The sequence below is a fragment of the Cydia fagiglandana genome, chromosome 9 (assembly GCF_963556715.1).
Source record: "Cydia fagiglandana chromosome 9, ilCydFagi1.1, whole genome shotgun sequence".
NCBI lineage: Eukaryota > Metazoa > Arthropoda > Insecta > Lepidoptera > Tortricidae > Cydia > Cydia fagiglandana.
Genome location: NC_085940.1, coordinates 16,053,220 through 16,071,904, shown reverse-complemented (window position 1 = coordinate 16,071,904; position 18,685 = coordinate 16,053,220). Strand labels below are relative to the sequence as shown.

General features: G+C 38.0%; 1 protein-coding gene and 2 long non-coding RNA genes across 7 annotated transcripts in view; 1 reads left to right on the top strand and 2 right to left on the bottom strand.

Annotated features, from left to right (window-relative positions):
- LOC134667486 (caskin-2) overlaps positions 1 to 18,685 on the bottom strand; it is a 431,327-nt gene that overhangs the window by 7,486 nt on the left and 405,156 nt on the right. For all 5 annotated transcript variants that reach the window (XM_063524910.1, XM_063524906.1, XM_063524905.1 and 2 more), the window contains 4 exons: positions 2,848 to 3,042; positions 1,283 to 1,479; positions 737 to 916; positions 220 to 432 (listed from right to left, as the gene is read on the bottom strand). In XM_063524910.1, the coding sequence (XP_063380980.1) occupies positions 220 to 432; positions 737 to 916; positions 1,283 to 1,479; positions 2,848 to 3,034 (777 nt within the window). In that variant the 5' untranslated portion in view covers positions 3,035 to 3,042. The remainder of the gene's footprint in view (positions 1 to 219; positions 433 to 736; positions 917 to 1,282; positions 1,480 to 2,847; positions 3,043 to 18,685) is intronic.
- LOC134667719 (uncharacterized) lies at positions 13,750 to 15,491 on the top strand. The gene is made up of 3 exons (XR_010098679.1): positions 13,750 to 14,107; positions 14,205 to 14,429; positions 15,269 to 15,491. It is a non-coding gene; the product is annotated as an uncharacterized LOC134667719 (long non-coding RNA).
- Positions 15,306 to 17,367, bottom strand: LOC134667718 (uncharacterized). The gene is made up of 3 exons (XR_010098678.1): positions 16,873 to 17,367; positions 16,360 to 16,487; positions 15,306 to 15,420 (listed from the first exon to the last, which is right to left on the bottom strand). It is a non-coding gene; the product is annotated as an uncharacterized LOC134667718 (long non-coding RNA).

Here is an 18,685-nt window from a genome sequence, read left to right as displayed (position 1 = left end):
TATGTCAAAGGTTGCCGTGTCATTAACACTTAGCTTCCTCAGGGCCCAGTCGCTTCAAGATGAAGGAAGAATCGTGAGGAAAACGGACTGATTCCAATAAGGTCCCATTTCCTCTACGGGTTGGAAGGTCAGATGGCAGTCGCTTTCGTAAATGCGCCAATTCTTATCATTTTTAGAACGGCTCCCTTGAAGAGTGACTTCGTCATGATTCCCACTTACCGGTATATAATCAGGAAGGTTGTCCGGCACATTCAGATTAGCGAGCTCTGCCTTTAACCGCTTCCTATGATTAGGCTTCTTGATGCCCACCGCCGTGAGGTCCTCAGGGGTCATCCGTGTCACCGTGGGCAGGTCGTAGCCGGCTTCGATGAAGAGGCGCGCGTATTCTTCCATCTGGAGGTCTGCTAGCCATGCGTGGATAATGTCAGGGTCCTGAAAGGGGATTGGTTGATATTAGTTTCTGGCGACTGGCTTCACTTGGCTTGCTAAAGTTTTTGATCCTGACACACTGATATTAGATAAATTCTTGCGGAGCAAAACTTGGCTATTAGGGTTGTCTAGTGTCCAGCCTTATTTCCGCGGACCGTAGATCGAAACTTCTGATTTAGTATGAATGTATAATGGAAACTCAGTTTATCGTAACTTTCCAAATTTTATTGTGACTGTTTCCGATATCCAATCACGCTAAAAATGCCTGGACATAGCCAGCTAGGCTGTTGGTTATGACAATACTTACAGGTAGCCCCTGAGCGATCATAGCCCTAACCCGGTCAGCAGTGTCTCCACAGTGGCAAGCCGCGTGGTGGTGGTGTGGCATGCGGCCTGACGCGCGTCCGCTGTCCAGTGATGCTGAAGAGTGCCTGGATCCGGAGCCGGCCGAGCCTGATGAAGAACCGGGGCTGTCGCGGCCTGGGCTCTGGAATGGGGTAAAATTTTGTTAAAAAATGTGTCATGTTGATAAAATATGTGTGAATTCAAGCTGACAGCGATTCACTTATTATCACGGCCTGTAATCTGACAGTCTAGTGAGTCTACAAATGGACAAATAACTTTGTCCAGGCAAAGTAAATATATTAAAACGCGTCTCGAACTTAATTGAAGTTCCAGTTAATAGTGAATCAGAAGGAGGGTTGATAAACTATTTACTACTTAGCTCGTAGATCGTCCGTTAGATCGTGATTATTGAGAATTGGCTACTGGGGCCGGAGACACAGTATGAATGAAGGTGTTACGCAGTATTACGCACACGGAATCACCTTACATTGATTCCTTAGTAGCTTACCTGCGTCATGTCAATCCCCTGGTCGTCGCTGAGCGCGAGCTGATGGTGGTAGTACACCGCCGCCTTATGCGTGAGGGGCTGCGACGGCGGCGGGAACGTGAACGTGCCCCCGCCTGCGGGGCTCTTGCCCAGGCTCCCACTGGCGCCCGAGACGCCGGAGACCCCGGACACGGTGCTACCGTAGTCGGAGTGGTCATCTGGAATTAGAAAATGGGCAAATAGGTAAATATTTAATAGTTCCGATGAGTTTATGTAATTGAAAAGCAGGTAGGCTAGGGTAGGTACGGCGTCTAATTTGGCGTCAATTGATAAAGAGTCATACTAGAGTTAGACCAACAAAAATCTGCAGAGATTTTGATAGCCCAGAGCCCACGCAGTGCAAGTGTTATTTTAAACGTCAAACTTCTATGAAATCATGACGTATAAATATAACACTTACACTGCGTGGGCTATCAAAATTGCTGCAGACTTTTCTTAGTCTAACTCTAATAGACATAATCTTTAGATTGTTGTGTGTTCAGTGGAAAAAATAAGCAACAACGAAATGATTCTTCAGAGTAGATACAAGAATGGTCGTATTAAATTCTGTTTCAAAATACAATGCTACCGTGCAATGGCTTTCGGCATTCCGTAAATCCTTTTACATTTTTTCCAGACCTGTTATTTGACGTGCTCTACTGAGAAATCTGAGAATACATAAAATTACAACCACGAGAGACACAGCCAAAAAACACATCCATCACAAAAGGTAAAAGTATGACCATTACTCGTCTGTATTTTAGGGCTCCCGCCACAATTAAGGGCTAGACTCAGAATGATTGGAAGCCCGCGGGGCTGACAGTTTCGGCGAAAACGTCCCTCGAGTGCAAAATTTCAAATTAGGGCCCCGAAAAGCTTTAGAAATTTCGGTCTCATTTCAGGTTTTGCTTTGTGGAAAAGTCTTTTATTATTCTAGACATTATTACGTTTTATGGGAGTAACCTGTTTGTAATTACCGAGTTTTGTAGGCGGCATAAAGAATAAGTATTTTACCGATTTTTGGGGACAGGACAAGGCTAGTCAACTAATTTTGGCATAGGTTACGTATTTTAGGTAACCAAATATTACCTATAAGTATCTGCGTTAAGCGAAATATTATGTAGCGATATCATCGCTTACAATGCTTGCCAAGTAGATATTTCTCAATGGACATGGACTTACATATATAGGTAAGCCTTTCTGAGGATTAGCTGTTATATCACAGTGTACTATCAGCCGCAAAAGTATAGGGCGACTTTATCAACAAATAAATTCATAATTTCGCCATGCAATTTCGTAGCTGTACACATTAGGTTAAAGCCAAATGTACCTATCTCCACTGAGATCTAGCGTTTATAGAATTCCTGTTTTACCTGTGGGACGGCGTGCCAGGCGGCTGCGGTAGGGCTGCTCCTCGCACGACGCGTAGCCCTGCGAGCCGAACGAGGATCCTGAATGTCGGTGCTGCGGGCTGAACGCGTCGCCGGGCACGGCGGGCGGCGGGACGCGCTTATATCTACACCATCTGTCTATCTAGTCTGTCTTACCTCGTGTGTGGGACGGCGTGTCAGGCGGCTGCGGGTAGGGCTGCTCCTCGCACGACGCGTAGCCCTGCGAGCCGAACGAGGATCCTGAATGTCGGTGCTGCGGGCTGAACGCGTCGCCGGGCACGGCGGGCGGCGGGACGCGCTTCGCCGTGGCCGTCTTGCCGGCGGCGGCGCCGCCGCGGGACATTCCGCCCACTGAAACAAAAGATACATTTATAAAGTAGGTACAGCAGTGGTTTTGTAGATATTTTGTGGTGTAATATTGAGGGGAGACCGTTATTGATGGCTGTGGCTAGGGAATGCAATACCGGGATACCAGGATCCCGAAATACCGGGATCCCGCATGCAATTTGCGGGATTAATCCCGCTCGTAAATTAAGCGGGATCCCGCGGGATTTGCGGGATCAAAGAGCGACGTGGTTCTTAAGTGTTACTACAAGGAACACAGGCTCGGGCACATGCCTACTGGCGAAAATTCTTCACGGAGCTTAAATGCATCTATGGAGGAAAGGGGTAATGACACGGAAGAGCATTTTGCCCGAATTTGTCTATTTATTTCATGACACTTGCTCGTAAAAGGTTTTATTTTACGTAGGCGACGCGGTCCGTAAATCTTAAATTTGTACCCAGGGAATTTTGTTATGTAGGTACGTCCGAAATTAGGCAGATTTTCTATTGTTTTCCTTCTTTTTTCCTCACAGGTGTGATGAAAAACATTGTGTGTGCCACGAGTGGTACAGGACTTATGAAATCGCGTTAATTAAGCCTTTACACACGTTCTTAAATTCTTGATTACTGTCATTATACCATATTTTTTAATACAAAATGTACTATTTCTAATTTTAGTTTACTTTTTGTTTTCAACCTTCAAATTTAGTACTAATTCGTAAAATTGTATACTAACTTGCGGGATCCCGCAAATACCGGGATCCCGCGGGACTTAAAATGGCAATCCCGCCGAATACCGGGATTGAGTTCCTCATGCGGGATTGCATTCCCTAGCTGTGGCTGAATACATCGATATAAGTGAGACATGTATAATGGCAATATATATTATAAATTATAAAGAGTGGAAATAAATCTGGTAGAGTCTGTGCGGAAAGAGAAGAGTCGTGGATTCTATGGGACCCAATACATTCCACGACTCTTCTCTTTCCGCACAGACTATAACTGGATGTATTGCCAGATTCCCGTCACGCAAAAATTATCATAGTAGACTGTCTACTACTAATTAAATTTTTTAATCCTAAACCGCAGTCATTGCTGTAACTATAATCGATACCTCTTGAATATCATACAGAAATTATAATGTCTCCTTTACATAATTTTTATATAGAGTAGTGTTGTGGTATAGGTCTTTTTTTCTTAGGATACTTGAAAAGTAGTTAGGCCTTCGATGGCTGCTCTTAGGTTTGTTAAAAATTTGGTAATACATATAATATTCGTGCAGAATATTCCCAGCACGTAATAAATATTGTAGAGAACACTTCAAATATCCTGAAATTCCCTGATACCGAATATAATAAAGTCTTCAAATATTTATGTCACGCACTCCCAGCCAGTGTTGACGTCGGTTGCGTTCCAAAATAAAACAACGTTAATTAAATTACTTTTTAATTCTGCGTGACCAGGACACGCGTAACGGGACTATTAGTTAATGTTGATGTCGCAAGCGCAAATTAGCTATGGAACTATTTTAGTTCAACATAATTTAGTTCGGATATCAAACCGTTTTTGGTTTTAATTAGCGCAGATAATCGTACCTAATACTCGTAGGTATATTTTTCTTCGGGCGTGGGTTTCAATACTCAGTAATCCAAACCCTGAAGAAAGGAACAATTACTATTATTTGAATGAACCAGCTAGGTTTAAGGCAATATATTTTAATAGGTAAATATAATGTATGTAGAGTTGTAGCATTGGTCAGACCTAGTCAAAAGTGCATTCAATGAACCACTCCATGAGTGTACAAGAAGGGCTACAGTACGGGAGGAATGGCGACGGATTGTGAAGCTGTCACTGACCCTGATAACCACGACCACTATAACAAGAGTGTGACGACAAAGAAGAAGAATATAAAGTACCTACATATTGCATTATGTTTATTTACGTTTAATATTTCCTAAGTTTAGTAGGTAACCTTTACATCACTTATATGTAAAAGTACGAGAAATTTATTTCGGCCATTTTAAGAAATGCTACAAATGTGTTCAATCTGTTATTGAGTATATTGTAAGTTATTTCCAAAGCCCACCCCGTTATGAAAATTACACGCTATTAAGCTTAATAAATTTCATCCCACTGATAGCGTACCTCGTTATCGTTATCTTACTCTGGAACACCATCTTGGGCGTTCCCGATAATCCCTGTGTTCCTCTCGCTTACCAAAACAAGTGCTTCATTGACCAGTATATACCTTAATAAGATCTCTACTAATATGTGACGTCCCACGTACCTTATGGCGGTTAGCGCTTAGGGCCCCCCCACATCTGGCGTCTTTCGAGCGTCGGCGTCTACAATTCTATGGCCGACGTCGACTCAACGTCGACGCAGCGTCGACGCAACTGCGCAGCGACGTCATTTTCCATAGCGCTGGACCGACGCCGGTATACGCCGACGCTCGAAAGACGCCAGATGTGGGGGGGCCCTAACGCCGCTCCAATACTATTGCGGTGTCATGTGACGTAAGCGCCAGCCGCCACAAGGTACCTTTTCCCGTGGAACGTCACATATTATAAATGCGAATGAAACTTTGCCTGATTGTCTGTTACCACTTCACGCTTGAACCGCTGAACTGATTTAGATGAAATTTATTATGGAGATAGTTTGTGGCCCAAAGACACAGGATAATTTTTATCAACCATCTTCATAATTCCACGCGGAGGAATTCAGAGGCAAAAACTAGTGTTCATCTGTGGATTTCTCATCAACGGGTCTAAGTACCACAATCAAACTGGTTTGCCATGAACGTATGACTCTTTCAAACATTAAGAACATGCCCAGGCCCTGCCCAGGGTGCGTGCACTAATGAACCAGAATAGCATCAATCATGTTCGAGCCGACCGATCGGCCGACCAATCGCCCAACTAATTGCGTGTGCCCAATCGATAACGCTAATGATCCGCCAAAATCGCTACGCCGCTTTAAAAGCTGAGAACTAGGTGCTTTTCGCAGGGAACTGTGCGAAAACAATAGGTTCTTTATACTGTAAACAACCGATTCCACCGAGATATTGGAAAATGATTATTTTTCAGGGTTGTTTACGAAGCAAAGATGGATTATAAATGGGAAATAAATGTATGGATCTTTGTATAAGTTCCTTTTTTTTGTTTTTAAGCAATAATTGAATTATGTAGTAGTATGTTCATTGTACATATATATTTTATTATTTTTATCTGTGTATTTGTATATGTAGTTACTTACTTTTCTTCTCGCACCATTTTTATTACATCTCTGTTTAGCCCTATGGTTGACTGGTAGAGAATGCCTTTAGGCATTAAGTCCGTCATTTGTACATTTTATTTGTATTTTGTGCAATAAAGTTTAAATAAATAAATACCTACAAGTAGTAATTGGAACAACTGTAATAATATTACACAACGAAGGCCGCAAAAATATCTGACACGATCTTATTTGTAGAGCGATATGAGCGTGTCACATATTTTTGCGGCCTTCGAAGAGTAACATATTATTGCGGGTGACTGTACCTAAATAAATAATATAATTAATTACTAAACAGATTTCGAAGATATATTGTAGAAGATAAATATCCATAGATAGATAAAATACTCTTTATTGGCACCCTTCACTAAAAAAAATATAATTTATTAAAATGATTATTTACCCAACTAGCAAAATAGTCGTATAAGAATTGATTTACTCAGCCTGTAATCGTATAACAGCCGAGTTACGGTTGTTGAAACACCAATATATCGTATAATAGCGGTTAACTCGACTATTTAGCAATTTTCGCTAATTAGTGCTATAATCATGTCGTATAAACGTTTATAGCACTATCTTTTAGCACTTTTATTCCACCTTTTAATAAATGCTGAATTAGCGCTACTAAATCACTTTTATTCAGCATAATTGTTCTATTAAAATCATATAACAGCTATAGAATAGCTAACTGTCTGAATAAGGCGCTTTAATACAACTGTTACTCAACTCTCTTCTCTGTTGCTATAAAAGCCAATTAAAAGCAATCCAATAACCATTTGGCAACAATGCTGCTGTAACAGCGCGCTTATATCATAATTCGGGTAATGGGGCTCAAACCGCTGTTATAGGAGCTGAAGTGTATTTACAGGTTTTATTCAAAATGTATTCAGCTTAGAGTACTTTTAAAGAGTTTTGAACTACATTAACAGCACAAGTCAGCCATGTTGTACGTTTCAATATAGTTCGGTGGCCAACTGCATGAAACCCAACCTGATAAAAAAATAGAAAATCCTACTCTGTCTGTAGGGGTAGCTGACTTTTAGTAGCATCAACTGCTCTTGGTCGGCCGCGGCTTAATTTTGCAAATTTTGCGTAAATGGCAAAATAGTGGCACAAAAATTCATCAAAAAAAAACCCCATCGTATAATAGAATGAAACTTGCAGGGTAGAATAGCTGCCTTTGAGGACAGCAAAACAAAAGTGGTCAGCTACATCCTGTGTTGGCAGGTTCCTGTGTTCGACCGAATTTGTGGTACCACGTGATAACTACAATTTACCTCATCGAAAAATAGAATGAAAAAAACTGATTGTAATACCTACATTAAATTTGTTGACGTATGTCTTGGTCGGCCTCACCTTAGCCTGATAGCTTTTGCAGTCCGTCCGCATTAAAAAAAATGTGAATGGCAGCAATCCTACCATACAAGTGACATTCTATTTTTCGATGAAGTAAATTGTAGCTCACGTGGTACCACAAATTCGGTCGGACACAGGAACCTGCCAACACAGGATGTAGCTGACCACTTTTGTTTTTTTGATGAATATTTGTACCACTTTTTTGCCATTTGCGCAAAATTTGCCAAGTTAAGCCACGGCGACCAAGAGCAGTTGAAGCTGCTAAAAGTCAGCTACCCCCACAGAGTAGGATTATTCTATTTTTTTATCAGGTAGGGTTTCATGCAGTCGGCCACCGGACTATAAATCCATAAACATGGCGACAACATGTGCTATAAGTGTAGCAGTAAACGCAGTTACTCGACTTATAGTCGAATTAATGAGATATAACAGAAACTAGATCGTATAAGCAAATTTTTACTTATTTTAATTAATATTTTTTTATTGAAATTTAAGAAAATAGGCGGCCCATGAATATATATGAACCAGTGCCTTTGGTTTTATCAATAAAGTATTTTTCGCGCTAGGTTTTACTGTATTACGTGTACTTACAGACAGTAAAAACTTATGTACACAATCACGGTAAAAATAAATGTCATGGATGACAGCAGTAAAAAAAAATACTTAAGTACCTTTTTGTTTTATTATTAGATACGTGAAGACGATTATTGTTATATAATTTATTATCTAGCTAGATCAAACCCCCAAGTAGATAAAATAAGGGTTGAAGTGTAAAAATGAGTTCTTTCTCGGACGAAACCTGTTTAATATATACAGTTACGTTTTATAGCAAATATTATTTTACGAGTGCCGGCTTTCTTTACCGACGAGTTTATGCGAGCAATTACACGCACGCAATCATCAATATTTAAGAGCTTGATATAATAATAAAAATAAAGTTATACACGGACAAGCAACAACAATAGCGGGTTTGTATACTGCTCTTAACCTTTTCGCCGCCATTGACTTGATATAAAGTTAGTACATTTCGTGCCTCACACGCCACGACTTCATATCAAGTCGTGGTTTTGGTCAGGTTTGTTTACGTGCAATTTTTGACATGGCGTTGATGTCGTTGATGACACTTTATTACTTCATTCACGTGGCGGCGAAAAGGTTAATTCGCAGAGCCGCGTTTAGTTTATTGATAAATAAAGATATAAAACATATACGAGTTTATTGTTTAATCTTTATTTGCGTTGTGGTAGGATTGGTAGGCTGTAGATAGTTATTCCAAATAGTGTGAAGAATAATTTATATTTTCTATAGAATAATGTCAAGCATCAACAGTAGAGAATGAAACAAGGGTCCAAAAGTGTCTGTCATTTGGGAATTCTTTCACAGATAGAGATACATAATAATATATGTCTACAGTTCTCATCCTAAAGTAAGTACATAGATATCTGTCACAGTGTAATCGCCGTTCTATATAATAGAGAGATATAAGGCCAACCAAAGTTATAAGGTTATGAAACATAATTCTTTGCTTCACAATAAAGCAAGTGTAGGTGACATTTAACTAAGTTATTTATTTGTTAATCTTATATCTTTTTGTTAAGCTATCGAAGAATTAGTAGTCTGATCCGTTACATTAGATACTGACACTTGACAGTAACCTACCGATTGATACATACGAACTAGTCAAACAATAGATATTCAAAATAAATATCTGTTTCGTTATGGTACATTTTAGGTAGAAATTAGGCCCACAAAATCAATACATCCTTTTACGACAGAACTGACACACAAGCCAAATTAGATCAAACTACTCAATTAACTTACCTCCTTCTGTGACCCCGTAAAACTTCTAAGATCAATTTACGAACCCAACACATAAAGCCGACATCGTAACTACTTAAACCGGGAACTGCCTAACTACCCGCATAAAGCTAAGTATAGGCGTCGGCTATTCATAAACTTAAACCAAACAAAGAACCGGTATAAGTCGAAACTGACTTGGTCAAAGGCTTTTATGAATTCTAGAGATCAAGTTATACTAGGGATCTCGTATAAAACTGTTTGTAAAAAGAAACAGGCCGTTGAGTTGAGTGAGACGAACTCACAGAAAACTAGTTCAAACAGACCTGAAGATCTATCAAACTATACGTACTTATAGGAAAGCTCGCTTATACTGGATGGCCTGTGCGTTTGACTTTATAAGCAATTGGAATCAAATCCCAGGTGTCACCCAGGGTTCACACTTCGGGCTCATAATCTTTTAAGCACGGCCTACTTTCTTTTATCACCTGCTTTCAAGGATATTACTCGGATTATGATGGCGTTTGATAGATGCTTTTGACACGGGCATTATGAGGTTTACGAGGGTAAATTAGTGGTGGAATTAAAGGTTTTAGTCCAGTTCGATAAGGCGTCGAATTACCTTTTCGGAATCTTGTTTGGTTATCTTCACGGTTAATACGTGGAGATGAATAGTTGTGATGCTAAAAGTTATTAACGGAAAGACACCCTGTCTTTGTCTCTTATACCACTTCCTAATCGTAAGATGACTGTATTCACGTTCTGCGTACATTGGATTCCTTTGTGCTCTAAGCAATTTTAGCGATTAGGTATAATATACAATTAGCTTAGCAACGTGTAGTACGGAGAATGAAGTCGAATCGATTGACATACTTAAGTATGTATTTCAAAAATTGCATGCATGTTGCTAATTGCGATTTGAGCTTGTTATTCCTTTTATTATTATTCCTTTTGAATCAAAATAGTACCTACTCTATTTATTTAGCATCATTAAATTCATATTGGCTGTTGCATGCCCGACGACAAACTTACGTCATTTCCTTATTTTGGTTAACACCTAGTTCAGTCGGAACATGTTTTTTAATACAGTTGCTCAAAAAGTGCTACTTTACGTAGCTGTTTAGCGTGCGGAAAGTTGGTTATCTCGAACTAGTGCTTTTTACTTTTCCATTTTTTTTAAATTTATACTTGTTCCAATTCACGACTACTTATTGATGAGTGTTAATATTAGTTTCCTTTAAACGTCGTAATCAGCATAAAAACCTACCGTTAATGTAAGAATACGAAAAATATTACATATTTCATATTTAATTACTTACCTCTTCATCATTATAACACGTTTATTTTTTAATATTCAATATTGAAAATTCCGTTCTTAATAAGTTGACTGAATGGAACGGAATAGCTGCCAAACGCCCATAGATATAATATACTTAAAGACGACGTCTAACCGAGCTGTCACTGTTACCACTTTTGTTTAGTGTACGATTAACAATGTTTTTCTTATTTTTTCGCAACTGTATTAAAAAACGTCGTTCGATACACGTGCGGAAATGTCATTCTTCACTCGTCCCGAGTCTTGCCACTCGCCTGCGGCTCGTGGCAAGATATCTCGGTACTCGTGAAGTAATGACATACCTTCCGCACTAGCATCGAAATGTACTATTATGGCACAGGTGTTTAGCACACTTAATTTTACGCTAAACAGTTTTAGCCACTTTTAGCACATTCGCAAAAGATTTGGTGGCCTTCAGAAATTACCAAGTATAACAAGGGTGCATCCACATCGCAATTGACATTTGTGGAGCTACTGTGGAACAACACCGCAACAGTGTAAATAATAATAATAAGTACAGTCAAGGAATTTAAATTCCGACCCATTTCGTACTTTGTCACAGTGACAATCAATATGAAAGCCGCTAGAGACCTCATACGGTTGTCACTGTGACAAAGTACGAAATGGGTCGGAATTTAAATTCCTTGACTGTACAAGGTTAGATTTTTTATAATGTGTTTATATGTATTTTTTATTGTTTTGTAAGTGTTTTTATATTTTACTTTTATATTCATATTATAAAAACCCTAGCCTAAGAAGGATGATGAATAAAGATAATACTAGGTAAGTTAGGTACACTGGCGTTCAAAAGTGCATGGAGAACCGTAAAGCCGACCACTGACTAACAGGCCGCCGGACGAAATCGGCCTGTCAGTTTTGACAGCTCCGAACAACAGACAGGCCGATATCGTCCGGCGGACTGGTAATCAGTGGGCCCCTTTAACCATGGTTTCAACCGTATTATTAAAGCATTACGATCGACATCTATCCATGCACTTTTGAACGCCAATGTACCTAATGTTACCGTGTTGCATATTGTTACTCCACAAACGTTAACAGTGGTGTGGATGTACCTTAAGATATAACGAGTTAAATACTAGAGGAGACAGAATTTCCCATACCGGATTCAGAAATTATTTTAATTGTATATTTTATGTATCTACTATAAAATATTTAATCAAGACAACACGAAGGTTATAATTATCGGTCGATTGCGTACCTACACAGCGTTACGATCGTTGTTAACAAGTCTTTATGTTAACATTGTAAATCACTCGTAGTAGTCGACTAGTTCCAGTCAAATCAAGGAAGTCATTTGCAATTAAACAGATAAATATCGCCAATATTATGTTATTTATAAAACCACCACACCACAAACCAGCAAACATAAATACTAACTGCCGGTACCCATGTCCATTAGATCAGAGATCGTTCATGATCTTGACACCAGTCGCTGCATTTAATATAATAACACCAATAACCCTCCGCTAAACGGTAGCGTGTCTGCTTCGCAATAAATATGTGCCTATCTGCTAATTAAAGACAATTAGAGCGCCATTACGGATACTATTACAAACTTGTCTCGCTATCAACGAGTTCAAAACGCATTCCAAATTGCACTCTAAACTCAAAACGGTAAGATTTAAATTGTAACGTTTTCGCGCAATAGAAAATCATGTTAGAACGGATAAACGCCATCTAGAGGCGGTGAGTTGAATCAATTAAGCGATCGGGATCGCGTGGGCTCGCAAGTCAAATTCCGACGCCATTATAAAATTATGCGGCGCCGTTGTTAAACAAATGCATGATTATTTTAAGATCGTGTATTCAAATTGTGAGGGATTATTATGTTTATGCCACGATCATGTAGTTTAATAATACGTGAGCGGAATATCAAAGGTTGTTACTGTTATGTATTGTTTATTGACGTAATAAAGGTTTTAGTAAGGGGTTTGTTGAGCCGCAGCCACCCAAGCGGTCGTATTAACATTATTTACTATGAATTATTACTGTTGCGAAGGCAATAATGTGAAATAATGAACACAGCTGGATGCTGATAGACCGTATTGTCTTGTAATATTGAGCTACATTAGGAATGTTGGTATTAAAACCATGTGTCCTCCTATTAAGGTATTGAATACCTGTCCGCAATATTATATTTATATGATTGAACTCATGGAACTATTGAACCTTAAGTTCAATTTATTTATATGTGTTGTATACTTCTTAGAGTATTTATAGGTAATGTGACGATGTGACGAAGCGCCAACCGCTATTAGGTACCTTTTTCCGTGGAACGCCATTACTTATCACACTAAACAAACTTTTATGTGCAAAATACATGAATGCTCTTCAACAAAAATAGTCTTGTATAAACGTAATAGGCAAATATATAAACTACGTCACCAACCTGTGCATAAAGTAATGTTAACCCCAATTCATATTCATACCCGCTTTTTTACGTATCCGCTTTGTTACAACGTTCATTTTCAGTTGCGGGGCTGCGCTTGTCTTTTCGCAATAAAAAAAGAATATCACAGTTTACGCAAAGAAATGTTTGCCCGAAACACAATAGCTAAAGGGGCAATTAGCGGCCTAGCCTGTGCAAACAATTATCCATTATACGGGATTCTTTGTTTAACGAAAAAATATGTTGAAACGCGGCTTGCGCGAAACGGAACGTCGACTGAAAGTGAGAAAAAACATTATTGTTTATGGTATTATTGTTGAGGTTATTTTGACAAGCTAGCACAACATCTGTGTTGTGCTTTTTGTACTTACTTGTTTTCTCTGCCTTTTTTCAGATTTCATCGAATTTTCTTATTGGAATATACCTACGTTTATTTGTTTTGGTAACAGACAACAATTTATTAGGTTATTAAATATTACTAAATATATCAAAAAACTCGTACAGTCAGCAGCAGAAGTTGCTAACCGAGCGAGGTGTTCAAATTTACCTTGACACGCTCTTACAGCCGTATTCATAAAAAATCCTTAAATGAGGAATGATCAGCTTATTAGCTAATCCACTGTTTAGGCTTAATAAGCCGTTGATAAGAACCATGATTTATAAACGTTTATTAGGGGCTTCTTAACTAATAAGCAGATTAGACGCGTTATGTTGGCATCTTGGCACATCATAGACAAAAATATGGCTGAACATTAATTTAAAAAAAAAGTTTGACAGCAGCACTAGCGGCCAATCGTAATATCATGAAAAAGTTGATTTACTATTTTGACTAATTTTCGGAATTATCTCATATTAAAATAGCTTCTGTGCCACAAAAATAAACAAAGATTGCTGCATGGCCGGTAATTTTATAAAACTTGGTAAGTAACTACGTTTACAGACAAGTATCCTATACAGCAATAAGTAATAATATGAGGTCACTGCAATGTTGATATACCTATCTCTTATTGCTTTTAGTTTCAATATTATGTGGAATGGAGTCGAAAGAAGTGGGGTTCTAGCCGAAGTGCATAATTAGCGAAAAGAAGAAGTCGAAGCCAGATACCGTACCAGGCCTCCAGTCGCCTCCGCAAGAAGAACCATTGAATAATGGTTCATGAGTTCACACTAATTTATTCTGGTTGCGGCAGAAATTCACAACGGGTCAACAAAACCAAGGTCCATTCAAACTCACTAAATCAGGTATGAACAATGTCCTATACTTTCTTGTTTACCTCATACCTGCAGTGTTTAGAGTTAGACCAAGAAAAGTCTGCAGCGATTTTGATGATAACTCTAGGTACAGTTCAAATTTTGGGCATGACCATCTATTTATAATATATTATAGACATAGGTAACTACATAAAATGTTGTATCTGAACGTGTTAACAATGACACTTGCATTGACAGCTTTGACATTATTTAAAGGTTATAAAACTTATAAATTTGGTAAATCTATCCGTGCTTTGTGGAGCTTGGTGTATTTGTTTAAAATTATGCATACCTACCTAATATAGGTATTATATTTCTTAACCATACAATGGAACCAAATGATAATTATATGTACAAGTGATGTTTTATTGTAACAAGCCTTTGTGTCGCGAGTTTACTTGTAGGTGCAACTTTTGTTAGTAATAATTTTGTAATGCTATTTATGCATGGAACAATGCAATGGTTATTATACTCGGCCACCTAGCCAACCTACTTACTACGGGGAAGGATGGTTCACAAATTAGGCAGTATTTAAATAACTGTGTACCTGCTGATTAAAAATAAGATGTTTTCTGCGTACAGTTGGTTATAATTAAGTTGGCTAATCTATATCTCATCAGACAGTTTGGACATCTATTCCAGAGAGTTTGCAAGGTCAATGTACAATGATATCATATTATAGTACCTAATAGGTAATGAATGAAGTCATATTGATCTCTGTCTATAGCTTCAAATGATACTTAGTTTACCATAACTACATCATAAGCTAAAAATTAAAGAAAATTGTTGAAAACAAAAATACTTTTATTCAAATTATTGCATCTTTTCAGATCCTGAAAGTACCATCTTTAGCCACTGTTACTGTTAAATAACTCCAGGCTTTGGAAGAAAAGCTGTGGCCTGCGAACAGCTGTGAATATTGGTCGGAGAAGTGTAACTGACTCCGTACACTGCAAGTCCCAGCAGGAAATCAGCAAGAAACCTAAAAGAAAAAAAAAACATCAAAATGGAAACCTTGATTTAGGTTGAAGTAATAAAATTGTTCTAATTTAATTGGTGTTTTATTTTACTACTTAAATATATTTTTTGACTTGTTAAGGTTTGTACAATTGTTATTAATGATGTACAGTCACCTGCAATAATATGTTACACGACAAAGGCCCATAAGAGCATGTCACATTTTTGCTGCCTTCGAAGAGTAACATATTATTGGAGGCGACTGTATCTATATTGAAATACTCAAAATTCCATTTTTCTTATTACAATGCAATAAAATCTTAAATGTATCTAGACATATCAGATGGCAGTCTAATAGGGATGTTTCCTGTACTTAAAATAAATTATGTCACACCATACCATGCATAAAATAAAACACCAGATTATTATTAGAAAATAAATGTTCATATAAATTCCATAAATAGCAAATCATATTGAGAGTTCTAAAAAGGAAACTAAAAGGAAAGTAGGACCCTATTTTGCACATATTTATGATTTTCATGTGTTTGCAATATTGTTCTAATGAAAGTGTACAATTTTTATAAAGTAGATATTCATAGGTACATGCTATGTACCTAGTTCAAAGAAGTTCAAAAATAATATTGGTAATTAATGGTTCTTATGTAGAATAAAATTAAAAGGTATTTTTTAATACCAGACAATGACAAGACAAGTTTAGTGCTGCCCATCTGATATTAAGCACTGCAGCCTACAGGCAACTAGCGGAGTTACAAATAGCCAACAGTGCATTTTTGGGAGCACTGGAAACCTGAGCGTCAAGAACAGGTAGGTATAGAATCCAACCTGGATAACTATACTGAATAATTAGTTGACATAAATGAAACTTTCATTCTATGAAGTTCAGCTTACGTCAACTAATTATTGATAACATGATGGTGACTATAATTTAATGCAATATTTTTACCTGGAGGCCAAATCGTTATGCTCAAAGCCAATATTGAGCAAACTGCTTATGCAATGACTGCATATACCGGTGACTTCTTCAGATTTTTCATTACTTTATCAGACTGACAGAGTGCACACTTCTTTTACCTGTAAATAAGTTGATACTTTTAAGTAGTGCCTACTTACCTGTGATATTTATTAAACACAGTTGTTTAAATATGTCTATAAAACAAGTTAACTGTAGTAAATATTATGATCTCATTAGGTATAATGGTAAGTTATTCAATAGCAAACTATGAACGAGATTGATGTACTCTTACAGGGTCTATAATATTATATAGGTAGGTATAAATGTGCGCCAGAAATTCAATTGAATTTAAGTTTGCGAAATGCGAACACCCTGATCTTAAATTAATAAATAGAACGCTCTAATATTACTTGCCAAGCCAAACTTGGTTTCGAAAATTAAATGCGATTGTATGGCGCGCAATGAAGCTGGCCGCCATAGATTTAAGTGAATCTGAGGGTTTACCTATTTCTCCAAACGCCTAATAGCTGTGAGGGAGGAACTAGCTCCGTTTATGATGCATTTTTCCGACTACGCGATCATAGAATTCTGTTGCCATCGATATTTTGGTTAAACGAAAATCACCATACACAAAATCACATAAACAACTTATAAAAAACGGGATATTTAGGTTTCGCGCCATTTTCGTACTATATCCAGATATCTAATACGTAATTAATTGCACATATTCAAGTTGTTTTTCATTCACATTTGGAATTTTAACCAAAACGTACTCTTTCCTCTTGCTCTTGTGACTCTTGCCAAAATCAGCTGTTTTGTGACCGCCATCTTGTAAAATAGCAGATAATAAACAGATAAAGAAGGGTCCTCGGCTCCGTAACTTTCCGAGGATTTAATAAAGAGATGATCAACTGTTTAGCGCTAAAAAGTGTTTATGAATCACGTTTTGTGACATCCGGTTATCAGCAACTGATGATCAATGCTCTAACTGTTTATGAATACGGCTGTAACTGTTTATGAATACGGCTGTTAGTCTCTTAACAATAAATTCCCGTCAAGATCATTTTGATCACCCCACCCGTTTAGCAACTTCTGCTGCATAGTTCTTTATCTGTGACTTTATTTAAAAGCTACCGTAATAATTCTTCATAATTAAAAAATGTATCATTTGGATCAAGAATCATAATACAATTCACTCGCGTTTTAATGGCTCCCTTGCACTATAAACTATAAAACTAATTTACTTTAATTGGCTAACAACACATCACGCCTTACAAAATTTTATTTCCCAACTAATTTTCAACTTTAAGTCTTCCTAATTTAAGGTCTATATTAGAAGATATTACATTTCTGTTTGCGTTTCAAATAATGATATTAATTGCGATGGCAGAGTCTTGAGCCGGACAGTTACAGTCATAAACGTGTTTACTTAGCAACAAATGTCCATAGTTTATTAGGTTTGCTTGAAAATTGGACTTAAACCTAATAAAAAGCATTATAAATACACTTAAGGGGATAAAGTTATGTTAACAAGTACCTAAACTCAAAAGAAGGCAAATACACGTTACATATTCGTCGAATGAAAACCCCTTAATTCTTCGACTAAAAAAGTCAAAACGACGTGATAGTTCTGTTGGGAAAACTACTACTACTACAGTCGCCATCAGATATATCGGAGCGGCCAAGGTGTTCACAATATCTGAACACGAACTCTAACGCCTTGACAATAGAGGCGTGTTCAGATATTTGTGAGCGCCTTGACCGCTCCGATATATCTGATGGCGACTGTACCACTTTTTAGGTACTTATAGTTTATAAATTTTTATGAGATATTGACGTTCTTCCAATGCTATTATGCGAATTAAATTTAATAAGTTACGTCTGTAGATGGTTACTTCGATGATTAGCATTATAATGTTTTTTTTTTATAAACAACATCATCACAACAGTAGCGTTCCTAAAGGCTCCTCTTCACGTTGGGCCAACGCCAACGCCAACGAGGGACGCATTTATGCGTTAAAGGGAGCAAGTGATATTGCTATCTCATTCTACCGCATGGCTGCGTCCCTCGTTGGCGTTGGCGTTGGCCCAACGTGAAGAGGAGCCTTAAAACTTCACGCAACCATTGTCTATGGTACTGTCGCCATCAGATATATCGGAGCGGCTAAGGCGCTCACAAATACCTGAACACGCCTCTATTTTCAGGGCGTTAGAGTGCGTGTTCAGATATTATGAACACCTTGGCCGCTCCGATATATCTGCTGGCGATGGTACCATACGTAACGTAAGTGAAAACAAAGGGCCCATGGCAATTAGC